The 15,727-nt window shown below is 39.5% G+C and overlaps 1 protein-coding gene across 1 annotated transcript in view; it reads left to right on the forward strand.

The window, feature by feature from the left end:
- Ttc28 (tetratricopeptide repeat domain 28) overlaps nucleotides 1-15,727 on the forward strand; it is a 480,228-nt gene that overhangs the window by 252,259 nt on the left and 212,242 nt on the right. Inside the window, exons 5-6 of the mRNA XM_013014273.1 lie at nucleotides 6,751-6,898; nucleotides 14,937-15,209. Coding sequence (XP_012869727.1) covers nucleotides 6,751-6,898; nucleotides 14,937-15,209 — 421 coding nt within the window. The remainder of the gene's footprint in view (nucleotides 1-6,750; nucleotides 6,899-14,936; nucleotides 15,210-15,727) is intronic.

Below are 15,727 nucleotides of genomic sequence, written 5' to 3' on the forward strand. Positions count from 1 at the left end.
GAGAGAGAGAGAGAGAGAGAGAGAGAAGGAGGGAGGGAGGCAGGGAGGGAGGGAGAAACAGAAAGTTCTATGTGCTGGGGTGGAGGGAGGGGCACAGGGGCCAGGGCACAGAACTCATGCTGAAACCAGATGATCTCTTGGAGAAAATTCAGGAAATTCCCTGGCTTTCTTCTTGGCATGACTTTACACACACTTCCTATGCCACACCCATGGAAAGACAGCATCTGATATGGAAAGTTCAGAACCATTACTCTTAGGCCCTCAGACTTCATTCATTGTTTACTTTTAAAGCTTGACAGAGAAACTCCAGACGATGCCCACACATGTTATAATCTCACATACACTGGAACTTTCGGAATCTCTCCTACAGAGTTATTTAACTCTTGGTTAGCATTTTATCTTTAACATCTTACTAGTTTTGAATTCCTTTCAAACTGTGATTTCCCCATAAATGTGTCACCTTTGTAACAACTTTGATACGTTTCACTTAAAATTAATTGTGGGAAAAGAAATTGCTGATAAATGAAACAATCAGAACTGAGAGCAGACTTCCTTTATAAATTGATCTGAATGTACTAAAAGCCAACAGTGGAGAGGAAAACAGTTTGCAGCTGCAAATTTGGTGAGAACATTATGTATAGGCCATTGGGCCCTCTGACTCTGGGTTCCAAACTAAATAATGATGGTTTCTAAAATAGCCTTCAATCTCCTGCATATGCTTTCAGCACACAATAAGACAGACTAGAAAAAAATAGTGAAGAATCGAAGTGTAGTTTTCTGGACAGGTAGAAATGATTACTCCTAGCTGAGCAGGTAAAACACATTGCCATGTGAAAAATGTGTTCTTTGCTGATTCTCAAGTTGTTTTTTTCTTATTTTTAATATAAAGTGTCAGCAAATAGAAGCAAGAGAAAACTCACTTGAAAATATCAGAAGATAAAAGAAGCACAGCAAATTGTATTGTAGCCAGTGAACAAGCAAGCACTGGCTAAGAAGCTTGCTGACGGCTCCTTTGGTTTCTCTTTGATTTAAAGCCTAGTCCTGTAATCTAATTAACATCGAACTGAGTTGCAAGTACAGTGGCCTGTTTGGTTCAATAATAATACATTTATATGAAAGGTTAATGAAATGAATTTTCCTTCCATCTAATTCATTAAAAATTGTTCTACAATCAAGGGTTGCTAATGGAATAGAGATTAAATATTCATGTTCATAAATTTTCTGTGTCATTTCTGATTTTCCTTCATTTCTGCCTGTATAGTTGAATTTTACAAGTACAAGAGTTACCCACAAAAAGCTGGTTTAGAGGTTAATTGCACGCTATTAATTCTTTATCAAAGAGGTGGTATGGACTAGTGGAAAGAGTGTGGTGGAAAGGTTGTCTGGGTTTGTGGATGTGTGATTTGGAGCCAATGTTGTAACCACCTCTTTTCAGGGAATTATGAAGGTCAGTGATGGACTATGGAAAGCACCCAGCACACTTTCTGATACAGAGTAGTTCAATAAATGGATGACTTAGAAAGGTTTGGGGAAATAAAATATCTGCATATCTGTGCAAAGGATGTATGATAATTTATATAGTAGCAAGACTAATATGACAATACGGGGATTTTTTTATTTTTTTATTTTGGCAGTAATGGAGTTTGAAGTCAGAGCCTTGTGCTTGCTATAATCTTTGCCATATCTTTCACCCTTTTTGCTTTTTACTATTTTTGAGTAGGGTCTTGTGGTCTGATAAGGCAAACCTGGGCCTCAGTCTTCTTATTTATGCTTCCTTTGTAGCTAAGATGATAGACAGGTGCCTGTCACTGTGCCCAGCTTTCATTTTTTGGTTGAGGTAGGGGTCTCATGAACTTTTTGCTGTCCTCCAACTGCAGTCCTCCTGATCTCCATCTCCTGAATAGCTGGGATTACACAAGTGAGTCACTGTGTCTGGCTGGCAATGCCAGGCTCTTTGTTGTTGTTGTTCTTTTTCCTCCTCCTCCTCCTCCTCTTCCTCCTCCTCCTCCTCTTCCTTTTGTCAGTCTCTGGACTTGAACTATGGGCCTGGGTACTGTCCCTCAGCTCTTCAGCTCAGGACAAGTGCTCTACCACTTGAGCCACAGTACCACTTCTGGTTTTCTGGTGGTTAATTGGAGATAAGAGTCTCACAGACTTTCCTGCCAGGACTGACTTTGAACTGTGATCCTTAGATTTCAGCCTCTTGATTAGTTAGGATTATAGGCATGAGCTACTGTGCCTGGCGTGGGGCCCTTTTTAATATTAAGACAAATGTCAGGCTTAGACCTCAGATAATTTTGTAATAATTCTAGTAAGGAGCGATTAGGATTAAGTCTCTGAAAGGAAGATGTGTTCCATAGTCCTACAGATAGATTCCTACTGATAGATTCTTGTTTTGCATTTTCTGCTACTTTTTTCTTCATTTCTACCCAGGCCTATTTGATACAGGAGTGTGACAACTTTGTCAGCATATGGATTCTGGCTGTCTTTTCATGTGTAAAGAAGTTTATATTTACATGTGTATATGTACAATTTGCTCATGATTGGTGTCTGTTTTAGGTAATACAGGTTGCCTTTTACTTGTCCATGTAATACCTTCCTAACAAAGGCCAGGAAAGTCAGCTATGTAAGATAACAAATAGGCAAATATGATCGATACTTTCAGTAAGCAAGGATTTTAATTCTCCGAAAAATAAAAAAAATCTCAAATTATGCATATGCATTTCTTTGTACATGACCTTTTTTGTTCTCTAATTTTATTGTCTTCCAACACAGTTGAACATAGTTGTACACACACACTGATGTTACAGTGGTTTGGGCCTTCTGTATTCATTTTCATTTTGGCTTGGTTGTGGTAATTTATAAATCATTTCCATCTTCACCATGTCTATTCATTTTTTTAAGCAACAAAGGAACATTTGGTAAACACTCAAGGGATTTACGAGCATTGATGGAGAAAGACAATGATGACATAGAAAGCATACATTGGCCCCCTATTGGTCCACATTATAGCTGGAGGTAATTATTCTTCAGAAGATGTAAAACAAATTCAAGCATAAATTGTAAAAGATAGCTTGGAAATATTGAAGTTTGACATTCGATTAGATCAAAATCAAAAGGCACATTATTAGCAAATGCTTTAACTAGGAAATAGACTATACAGTGCCCATAGGAATATAGGATGTCAATCCTATGAATCATTACATCTCATCTGTACTTGTTAAATAGTTCCTGTTAGAAATGCAAATGCTCCTCTGAGCACAGTTGTTTATTTTCTCACTCATTTGGACCCAGGTGAGTAGGTGTTGGGCTATTGTTGGTTCTATGACATCTGAAATTGTGGCTAGAAATAGGTACTAGAAGCAGGGACTCTGTTTCCAGGGGCACTTGCAGGGTGAATAGTTTACTGTCTTAGCTGTTTACTCTCAGTGTTTTTGCCCTCTGGATGGCCATGTAATAAAAAGCAAATGCTACTAATATTAACAATTTTAACAACAAGTTGTAAATGTTTTAGCCATTAGTTACATTTTGTTACTGCTGAAGTATAACTAGAGTTGTCTCAGTTAACATTTACTGCAGCCAGAGGCAAAATCATTTCTAACTTTTATATCCTTCCCCTATAGACTGGCACCAGTCCTGCCTTAGTTTCTTGGTATTACCTGTGGCTGGCACTATAAGTTTTTTAAGGAATGGTAATTGAAACAAAGAGGAAAGGAATGAAAACTCATTCTTGTAATTGGCTTGTCTTTATTTCATTTGTGAGGCCACTTGGTTTCTTGTTTTGCTTTTGTAAACCACAGAAAGTAAATGAATGACCATAGAACACTTGAAAACTCAGGCGCCCTACCTTCAGTCTGCGCATTAACTAGCCCCTGTGTCTCTCTTCTTCCTGTTCTCAGGGCAGACTGCTCTCACTGGTTGATCCACAGTGCCTTTCCTTCCCTCTCTGGCACAAGCAGTGCCCAGCACATGGCAAGGGTGTGGTGAGCTGTATATACAGTCAGAGGCTGATCCAAGCTATATCATGTGTTGGCTTCTATAGCCCGTGACCCAGTGCTCTGCCCCTTCCCATATGATCCAAGTTTGCCCCTCTCTCACAGCAAGCTACTGTCCACGAAAAACCTGTGACGGTAAAAGAAACAATGAGCCAGCAGAATCCACGGGGAGGGTGGACAGGAAACAGGACGTGGCATCGATTTTCTCCAAGCCACGGTAAACAGCCGTGACTCTCAGCACATCTTGACCTCTGCTTTGGAGAAAGCTGGCAGAGGCATCTCCCCAGATTCCATCATGGCAATTACTTTTAGTCAGGTGGTTTGGATTTTGTCTGGGAGCCTAGAGCAAGGAGAGGTCTCAGTTATTCTCCAGTTGCCAGGATCCTTTTTTAGGAGGGTAGGGAGTAGGTAAGTACTGATATGACCCAATTAATGTTCTTTGCATATGAAAATATTTATTGGAATTCCCTTGTACTTTGTGATATAATTGTGTGCTCTTGGTAATACTCCTGTCTTATTACCTGAGAATGAAGATATGAGTATGCAGGCTAGCAGATCCTGTACTAAGTCATCAAAACCCACAAGCCAGATTTTATTATCAGCAGTGTAAATTCCACAATGGCACCTCTTTCACAAAAGCATAGGAAACTAACTCACTTTTATTAGATACTTTTTGTACAAGCAAAGAATAAGTTTGGGGAAGAGTTGGGAGAGCCCACTCTGAGTCTGGAGCCCCTGGGGATTTGTCAGAACTTCACTCTGACAGCACTGAGCTATTAACTGATAATAATCTTTTAAAGTTGGATAGGGGATCCTGGAAAGGATAGGAAGACCTTTGAGTCTTCTCTCCTATACCTCCTTTTATTTTTATTATTTCCTGAAGAGAGGAAGTGAAGAATGAGAGGCATCGTCTGGCCTTACCCCCTCTCGCTAGATTTCTGAGTGTCCTAAGAAAGCAAAGCAGGTCCACTCTGTGGAACATGGGATGAACATTGAACATGGCACTGTGCTTACCTGCTTCTCAGTGCTTGTACTTGGCACACAGGGGAATCAACTGCTATCTCAGTGAACTCAGGATTGATAAAGTGTCGTTACAAATATGTGAGAGACTATCAAAATTGAGACTGTAGGATTTTTTTGTTTCTTATAAAACATGCCTGAAATCAGTAACTATAGACATCATTTGTCTCTCTATAAATAATAATTACCATTTATAGATATTTGGCATATTTATATACATATATAAGTAGCATGGCATAAATATATATCATATATGTATATGCATGTATGTCTGTGTATATATATGTATGTATGTTAACACTAAGATAGCAATTCCAGACTTAGGTAAGCCATAGTTCTTTTCAATTGGAATGTACACTATACTGCTTCTTGGATTACAGGAACCACCTAAAGTGTGAAATGAAAAGGGTAATGAAAAATGTCTGTAAACACATTAAAGATTAAAACAGTGGCTGAGGCCAGTGAAAGGAAGTGATCTTATGAATTAGTAATGAAAGTGCATTTGCAGGTTATTGTCTGACTGGGGTCTGAGTTTTAACAGCTGCTGGCAGTTTAAGCTAACAGAAGCCAGAAGAGCTCATAACAATTTGAGTATTCGTTCTGTGTATGGATTGTTTCTCAATAGAAATCCTGAGTTGTGTGGCTTGTCTGAAGTCCTCAAAGTGTTATTTTAAAAAGTAAAATAAGATGTTATAATCCTGAAAGGTGTCTGCTTTTTCTCATTGGCTATATGTGTAATAGTGATATAAAATTATACTTTAAACTTAGTAGTTTTAAGAAACTTCACTTATATATTATGTACGCAATTTATGCGTATGTTAGACGGAAAAAGTTGAGTTTGTGTTGTAAACAATACTGTGAGCAACAGTATTAGGTTAAATAAGAAGCCAGTAATTTCATTTTTTTATTTGCCAGTACCAGGGCTTGAACTCAGGGCTTCACGGTTGTTTGGCTTGCTTGCTTGGCTGGTACTCTACTTCTTGAGCCACACCTCCTTTCTGACTTTTTAGTAGTTGTTTTGGAGATGCAGTCTTATGGACTTTTCTGCCTGGGTTAGCCTTGAACCATGATCTGTTGAATCTTAGTTTCCTGAGGTTAGCCCAGGCAGAAAAGAATGGAAGTTTTAAATATAAGCTACTTGAAAGAAATATGCTTACCTTTGTCTAACCATTTTGTTGTTCCCCTTTTCTTCCCTAATTCAAATGAACATATATACAATACCAGGGTACCAAAATCAAATACAGTGACAACAGGGGATAATATACCATAGAGGGAAGAACATACAAAAGAAACAAAAAATTGTATAGTCCATTAAAAATAACAACAAAGAAAAACCTCTTATGTCCATGTCTTGGATTTCACTTTGCTTAGCAAGGGGGGAACCAATGCAACAGTGGCATACACAAGACAATATGTTGGAAATGATCTGTACAACTTGGGGGGAAGGAATGGGGAGAAGGGAAAGTAGGAGAAAAATGAAGGAAGGGGTAACAAATTTGACAAGAAATGTACTTCCTACTTTACTTCTGTAACTGTAACCTTGACGATAAAAATAAAAAAAGAAAATATGCTTACATCCTATGATACCAGAAGAAACCAGTTGCTTTTTTTCATTCTGGTTTTGAGCCAAACTCTCCTCTGTTAAGAGTTCTGCTGGTCTGTTGTTGTAAAGAATCCCACCTGTCTTCCTGAGTGAAGGGTGTTAACACAAGCCTTTTCTTCCCTTTGTTTCCAGGCATACTTCCGACAGGGTGTTGCCCTCCAGTACCTAGGACGTCATGCCGATGCCCTGGCGGCCTTTGCATCCGGACTGGCTCAAGACCCCAAGAGTCTCCAGCTTCTTGTGGGGATGGTAGAAGCTGCCATGAAGTCTCCTATGAGAGGTAAGGAGGATGAAATTACTGGATCAAATATTAATTTAAAGCATTTCTAAGATATTATAGTCGAGTATCAGGGACTCGTAGGTTACTACTATGCAGACATCTGATATTTCTGACAAAGAAAGATCAAGAATTGCTGCCAGTGACTGTTGTTAAAGAGACAAAGTAGTATGGTGGAAAGACCACTTGCCTGGACACTAGTGGACGTGGGTTACATTCAGATTTTTTTTTAAATTAACTCCATGGCCATGGGTAAAGAAATTGACTTGTCTAGATTTTAGGTTATTTAGATAATTCTACCTATCCCTTAATTTTTTTGTAGTTTCAAGATTCTATTGAACTGTATAAGAAAATTGATTTTCTTGGATGGACCAATTTGCTGTCTAGACATAAATACGAAAATTAAAAGGACAGAAAATTAAGACAGATACTAGTTTAAATAATTTCTCTGTTATTCTATTTTATTCCAAATGATATTCTGGAAAAAGAAGAGATTGGATTGAAAATGGTACCAAGGAAGTTGGAGGAGTTTTGAGGCTTAGAATAGATTGGTTTTCTTTTGATGACCATTACTTTTTTTCTTTCCCTTTTCTCTGTACTGGGGCTAAAATGCAGGGTTTTGTGTATATTAGGCAAGTGTTCTACTGCTATATACTTAACCCAGAACATTTATTTATTTATTTATTTATAGACAGGATCTCCTTTGGTAGCCCAAGTTGGTCTTGAACTTGGGATTCTTTAGCCTCAGCCTCCTGAGTGCTGAGATGAGAAGTGTATACTACCATGCCCAGCAGGAATATTGCTTTTTGAGGAATGAGCTCTTGAGAAGATTTGAGGAAAAGTGTGTACAAATTGTTACCATTGGATTGATAGTCAGAAGGCAAGTTCAGAGATATAGAAGATGCTAATAATGCCTCACAATACTTAGGTCAGGTCAAGTGAATCTTTAATGGTATCCTTTTGAAATTTATATATGGGAAAATGAACTTAAAATTTTTGATGGTGGTATAAGTGAACATTTTTATCTAGTTTAAAACATGTTTGCAGCATTAGATAGTTTTAATATACTGGTTAATGTTAAACTTGGCTCAAGGTATATGCTAAATGAAAATTAGTTGAACTAAATGGTATTCGTTTGGTCTCTGGATAATTCATAGCTATAAAAGATATTTTCCTGACAGCTAGGGATTTCATGTTTTTTTTTTGGGGGGGGGAAGATGTAAGGAAAGCTCTCTTCATGTGATTTTATAAGCCATGCAAAGCCAAGTCTTTTCTGCAGGAACCTAATGGTTTCTCCCACTGTGGGGCCTGCTGTTAATAAACTCTGACTCAGAGCAGATGCGCTGTGGACCTCCAGGGCTGGGCAGGGGGAGGGGAGCTAGGGAGGGGAGAGGAGGAGGGGGGTTGCCAACAACACAATCAACCTGTCTCTTTACCCGTTTTCTAGAATTTTCTCATTTCTTCCCCACTCTCCTCTCCACAGAACATGTTTTATTTAGTTCATAAAGTTATCACTTCTTGATTCTGAGGTGTGTCTGCTGTTGCCTTAGAATATGTGTTGATATCAGCAGAATCATACTTACCATTTTGCCTTTGAAGCAATTTGTTTAGATAAATGTAAAGAAATCCCCCCTGTACTGCAAAAAGTAGCTGAGAGCTGCTACCACCCTAAGGGTTATTTTTCTGTGCCTTGTCTCTTCCCATCATAGAGTGGGATGACCCGAGGTTGACCCTGGAGAAAGCTCCCTACAGGTGCCTGGGGCGCTCCAATATTATTTTTCTTCCCTCAAGGCAATTTAATTTATCTGGTTTATTTTTAGCCTTGCATTCACTGTGCCTATTCCAGGTGGGCTTCCCTTAATTACATTTTATAGAGACTGCTGCTTGTCAGGGTTCTTGGCATCACCCACATCCTAATGACCTCTCTGTGTTGTATGGTTGTAATTCACAAAATCTGTCATTTGCTGCACAATTTTGCCCTCTGTTTATTTTAGCCTCCTGCATCTTTCTCAGTTTCTGCCACTACTGCATAGCTATGTGGTCTGGGACATTCCACAGATAGATGGGATCTGTTGTGTCAGTTGTTTTTGTTTTGTAATTCTTAGATGTAACAGAAAGCAGACAAAATTCCCAGGACTTACAAGCCTTGTAAAGTTTCAAAAGATTTTATTTTAGGGCTGGGGGTATGGCTCAGTGGTAGAGCCCTGCTTAGCTCGTGCAGGTACTCAGATCTGCATGTGTCCATGTGCACACATACATACACAAAATCATTTTTAAAGACAGAACTTTCTTTTGCTGGTACCAGGGTTTGAACACAGGGCCTCACACTATCTATTGTAGTTTTTTTTCCCCCCAGGGCTGAGGACCGAACCCAGGGCCTTGCTCTCACCAGGCGCGCACCCTTCCACTGAGCTAAACCCCCAGCCCCTGCTCTCTACTATCTAAGCCTCACCTCCAGCCTCTGTTTTTGCTGGTTAATTGGAGATAGAATCTCATAGAGTTTTCTATCTACTTTGAACTAAGACCTTCCAGGTTTAAGCCTCCAAAGTAGTTAGGATTACAAGACATGAGCCACTGGTACCTGGCTATAGAAATCTACTCTTGTTTTCATATAAATATGTGCTATTTATCCATAATAAAGCTAATTTGATTTTTTATTATTGTTCCTATATTTCTAACAGAATTAAATCTTTTTTCTTTTATTAATATTGTTTCACTTATGCTCACAAATGAGCTATCAGTTAAACTATTTCTCCTGTGGATACAATTGTGTTACCATATATAGCCTATTTCTCTTAAATCATTAATGAAAATATAAAATAAGTATATATATAAATCTGGACTTTGTTTCACGTGTTTTCTCATTATCCTTTGGTATTTTCCATTTCTCCTTTAGGTAGTCTTTCAGCAATTTCAGTTCATTTTATCCTATAAATGTTTAAGCAAATTTGGATAGCATTGCACACCGCCACTGCCAGCCATGGATTTAATAATATAATTACGAAGTGAGATTGAGTTTACCTTTATTTGTTCCTCTAATGATGCCAGGCAGGGCTGCTTCTTGCTGAGGGTTCTCTTGTGTGTATTTTCTCTTCTCCTGTTAATTTGGTAATCTAAAGACTATTATATTTATGGGCCATCACCTGTTGTTTCTGTGAGCTCCAGAGGATCCAGGGGCGTTGCTTTTATGAGCAGGTGGGTAAGGGCTAGGGATGTGTGTTTCTCTCGGGGTCAGCTTGTGGGGATACATTCCTTTCTCAGGGTCAGCTGGGTCCACTTAGATTTACCGGATTGTTTACCCTCACTGAACTCTTTCGGCTTGTGTCTGAAATGGTGTTAGAAAGGTAGGCTTTGCCCCATGAGACTGGAGTCGTTCTAGCTCTGCCATTTGCCAGTCTATTGAGTATGCATGGATTCTTTCTCTGTAGCTCTGCCCTTCTCTACCTGGGAGAGGTTAGTGCCTACTGCTAATGTTGTTGGGGTACAGGCCCTGAGGAGCAGGCCAGGCCTCTCCTTTTCACTGGGGAAAGGATGCATACCATCCAGCTATCTGGTGTTTATGGTGGAAAGGGCTGGGCCGAGAGGCACTGACACACCTTTTCTATGACTTTCTCTCAGTTTTAGTGTCAGTGATCTTGTTTCTTATTCTCTTCTCAACTAAAACTCTGATATTCCTCTCTTCTCAACTAAAACTCTGGTATTCCTGAAAATATCCATGTTTTCTCTACCTCCAATTTCTAAGCAGATGTTACCTTCCCTAGATGTTACCTCCCCAGACTTACCGCCGGGGTAGGCGGGCACAGTCAGGTCCAAAAACTCAGGATGAAAAGCTGTGCCATTATTTCATATATTACCAAGACCCAAGAAGGAAGAGAATGGTGAGCAATTGCTGACCCAATTCTTCCTATCATGCAGCTTGCTGTAACATTGAAAGCTCTTATAGGGAAGTGGTCAGCCACTAAAATACCACTGAGTTCAAGATATTCAACACCCAATTCAGACGCAAATGTGAATAACTGCATCTTAGAACCAGTGAAATCCATGTATCTCTTAGCAGTGGGATTTGTGATTATTTGTTATTAGCCTTTACTGCATTCTTAAAAGCTCTTCAAGTGTCAGGAAATGTAACTTGTTCATCTTAAACTCTTAAAGCCTTTACATTTCAAAAGCGCAGAACAACTGATCAATCAGTGTTGTAAAGGGCCTTTATGTTCCTATGGACTTGGTTTAACATTGGCTCTTTCATACATTATACATGGATTCTAGAAAGAAAAACAATATAATAGCTACTGACTGCCAAAATCCTGTTTTTTTCTAGGCTGCTGAAATTCACAAAATTAGTCCATTTGCTAATAGCCCAAGTTTCCCCTAGAATAGGAATTAGAAAATAGAACAATAGAGTTGGGAACAATCTTTTCAATCATTTGTACATTAAAAATTACCTTTCCATCTTTATTCATCAGAAGCAAGTACAATTGTTGGGTGGGGTGCAATGTGCCTATGTAGTCCCAGCTCCTTGGGAGGCTGAGGCAGGAGGAGTGCTGGAACCTGGGTGCTTGTGACCAGGTTAGACATCATAGAGAGACTTCCATCTTAAAGAAAACAAAAACATTTGAAATGGGAATTAGAGCTTCTGATTAGTGAATGTGGACTACTGAGATTATTATAGTCCATAGCAAGACATTTGGCATTGAAATTTAAAGAAATATTTACATATAGTGAAAATGACATGTGTATTACAGTAGAAGAGTATATATTTACCACATAAATACATTTATATGTACGTAGGTATACTTACATACGCATACAAACACAATTAAGTACATGGAGTGTGTGCATTTGTGAACCATTGCTGCAACTATGACCTGTACATTTGACAAGCAAAGAGACGGAGGACATGCAGCTTTGAAATACGGGCCCCTACCCTAGATCAGTGTTGTCTCCATTACTACCCTCAGCTTCCTTCCCTGCAGACCTCTTTGTTCCTTCCCCCTGCCATTCTCTGCACCTGTCTTCCCCTGGCTCTTTTGTTTAGGGTAAAATGACATCTGTTTCCCCAGGGAAGAAACCAAAACCCAGGTCTTACTTTTTCCTCAAGTTCTACCTCCATGAAGCCTCCTAGTTTCCCTTTACATCCATTGCCTTTATACCAGTTTTATAGTTATTTTCACATTAGCATTTATCTTTAAATGCACTTGTATTCTTTTTCTTATTTATTTTTTATTTGCTTACATTAGTTATATAGTGGAGTGAGATTTTATTGTTACCTTTTCACACATGTTTACAATGCATTCCAATTCATTCCAGCCCCTCTTTACTCTTTCCTTTCCCCAAGCAATTTCAACAGGTTTCATTGTTCTATTTTCATAGTTGCAATGATCTATTTTGGCAGTGTTCATCTCTCCCTTTGTTACCTATGTTCTCTCTCTTGTGAACTACAGATGGGAATTTGATTTTTTTTTATCTCTCAGATTTTTAATTTCATATTCATCCAGTGAAAACTTGTCCCATCAAATATTTTCTTTTTGGGAATTTCTTTTAGGGAATTTCCCAGACATCTCTTTCAGGCGCCGTGTTCCCTCTTCTTTCTGTTACTTGTGTCCAGTTTTAGAGGCTCCGTTGACTCGTTTTCTAACCTCACCATGTTGCTGTGGAAAGCATGTCTCCATCTGGAGCAGCCATCAGTCATTTGGGGAAGAGCATCCAAACACACTTCCTACATGTGGAATTGCCCATCTCATACCTCTGCTCCTGCTTCCTGCCACGAAAGCTGAAAACTTGAAGGCCACATTTTCCCTCCCTCCTTTGCAGCTTGGGACTTTGAAGCAAGTGCTAAAAGGTTCAGAGAGGGTAGTGTAGAATTTATTGTATAGGTGGTAGGTGCCAGCAATGACATCCGTTTTCGAGTGTTGTGTTCAGCCATGGAGCTGGCATTGCCAACTGTGATATCCTGTGTCCAGTTGCAGTGATTATGCTGCCTTCACTAAACCGCTTTTATGGCATGGTTTTGGCTATGGGTTTAGAAGCCTGGATTTTTCTCCTTCCCAGTAGCCAGCCATGCAATGTGTTTCTTTTTACTTATAAGCATCCAGAACCACTTTCTGTTTTGTTTTGTTTTTTTAATTTTTTTTCAGAACCACTTTCTATAGCTGGCAACTTAGAATCTTGCCTGGCTCAGTCTGGGCTCAGAGCCCTGCAATGGGTCTTATCTTGGGTTTGGCCCAAGCTATCAGACCTTGGGTGAATCACATAAGTACTCATTTCTAAAATGAGGGTATTTTCAAAGTCTTTTCAGCTCTAAAAATCTATTATTTTTGTTCTGTTTAATTGGCCAGTGGGATGCTGATGTGTTCACCAGTGGCTGCCAAACCCATCAGCAGGCACCACCAAAATTCTGCTCCTGGTGGGTCTCTAAGGTATTGTTCTATTCTTGCAATTCCTGAGTGCTTGGGCCTGTATTTAACCCGATTGGTTAGCTGGCATTTACTGGTTCTATGCACTGCTTGCATCTTGACAGGTGTAAAAATGTTCTTTGTTCTCTGTTTAGTGATCTGATTGAAGGAAAAAAATGCTTTAGGCACCAGTAAGTTTCAAGGTTTCCCTGGTAATGTTGATTCAGACGAGAGCTCCTTACTAGAGAGTTGAGAAGTCATAAATTGTAAAAATTACATTTTAATGCAGTACTGTGGACAAGGAGATTAAGGATTTAAAGAGACCAGCCTCTTTTTAGCTTTTTACATGTATGTGGCAGAACAACTCATCTGCAAGAGATTTTCAGGAAAGCTAACAACAAATGGGTCAGAAAGGCCATCTTCTTACAGAGCAGTAGTTCATAGTTCTGCAGGGTTGTCTCTAAAGGAGAGGGAGAAGAGGAATAAGAGCTTGGAGTTCATCATCATTCAGGCCTCGCTGTAAGTGGAAGGAATCTGTGTGGCCCTCTGACCTCTGACCTTGACAGAAATGGCTTATAATTAAACTGAGATCTATGTTAACTCTGTTTTCTCTCTTACTTTAATAAACCTTATGGTTTTGTTTGGTAATATTTTTATTTGGACATACTGGTTTCAGAAGCAGTGATGGACCTTGTATTACCAGGAAGAATGATCTGGTATAGAACTTATATTGCATCTCCAGGAGCAAACAGGAGCAAATTTCATTGATCAGTAATTCCAATTTAGTTTTAGCTGACATTTATTGAGTGCCACTCACATTAAGGACTTCCACCTATATGGTAATTGTGAAATAATTTTTTATGTGCCATGTTGTGCTATTTGCTATGTGGTTATAATTGAGTATTAAATAGTCCTTCAGTAGCCTTTAGAGTCAGCTGGGAAATGACAGTTGTGTAATAATTCTAAAATAGCTGGCCAAACTATACAATACTAACTCTAAAGTGCAAACCAGTTTAGACATAAGAATTGATGACAAGCTGGGAGCTGGAAAGTCAGACATGTCACTAACTACAGGAGGCTGAGATCTAGAGAATTGCAGTTTGAAGTCAGCCAGTCTTGAGGCAAAAAAGATTGGGAGACTTCATATCTAATTAACCAGAAAAAAGCTGGGCAGCAGTAGTGGCTCAAGTGGTAGATCATTAACTGTGAGCAAGCAAGCCAACTAAAAACACAAGGTCCTGAGTTCAAGGCTCAGTACTCACAACAAAAATAAATAAATAAATAGATAAATGAATAAATGGATTAATTCATGAAAGCTGGAAGAGCTGAGAAGACTTGCCAGAAGTGAGACTTGAAGGGAAGATACAGGATGGGAGAAGAGTCTTCAGGGATGATGGTACATGGAATTTGAAGAAAGCCAGGAGAAAGGCCATGCATGGCCTATGTGCTTGGCAGTGACAGAGGACAATGCTGGATGGGCGAGGTGAGAGAAGCTAATCAAATTGGTGAGTGGGCAGTCAGAAGTGCTAGATTGAAGAGTTTGTACTTGAACTAGGTAATAAAAAGACAGAAGTCACCTGTTTCTAGAACATATTATAAAAGATTGCTTTGTATATCAACCTATATTTCCTTGTTTCCTTTTCCTTCAGATTCCCTGGAGCCCACTTATCAGCAGCTTCAGAAGATGAAACTGGACAAGAGTCCCTTTGTGGTTGTGTCTGTAGTGGGGCAGGAACTCCTGACAGCTGGCCACCATGGCGCCTCAGTGGTTGTCTTAGAAGCTGCTCTGAAAATTGGCACCTGCAGCCTCAAGCTGAGAGGCTCCGTCTTCTCTGCCCTGAGCAGCGCTTACTGGTCTCTTGGAAACACAGAGAAGAGCACTGGGTACATGCAGCAGGATTTGGATGTAGCCAAGACCTTAGGTAGGCTCATGCTGCTCTTCTTTATTTCCATGCAGGCACAAAACAAACAAAGCTGACTAGCCTGGCATATGATGAAGAGTGACTATGTCTCTAGTATAGTCTCCATTTTAAAGTATGCATGTCTAAACAAAGGGGGAGGCTACAATGCTTGATAAGAAATGTACTCATTATCTTGCCCATGTAATTGTAATCCCTCTGTACAGTATTTTCACACACACAGAGAAAGCATGCATAAAAAAAAAGAAAAAGGGGACTTCAGCCAAATAACAAACTCTAATAAGCAAATAAAATAAGCTTAAAGTGAAAAAAAAAAGGTATGCAAGTCTTTAAGCCTTCTGGTATAACAAGGTACCAGAACTCCACAATGGCCAAGAGCTGTGGATTCACATAGTCCAGGCCTTCCTTAGAGATTTGGGCTTGGAAGTGGCGCTGTAGCTCAAGTGGTAGAGCGCTCGCCTTGAGCTGAAGAGCTGAGGGACAGCGCCCAGGCCCAGAGTTCAAGCCCCACGACCGACAAA

This window comes from Dipodomys ordii, unplaced genomic scaffold, assembly GCF_000151885.1.
Source record: "Dipodomys ordii isolate 6190 unplaced genomic scaffold, Dord_2.0 Scaffold23, whole genome shotgun sequence".
Lineage (NCBI taxonomy): Eukaryota > Metazoa > Chordata > Mammalia > Rodentia > Heteromyidae > Dipodomys > Dipodomys ordii.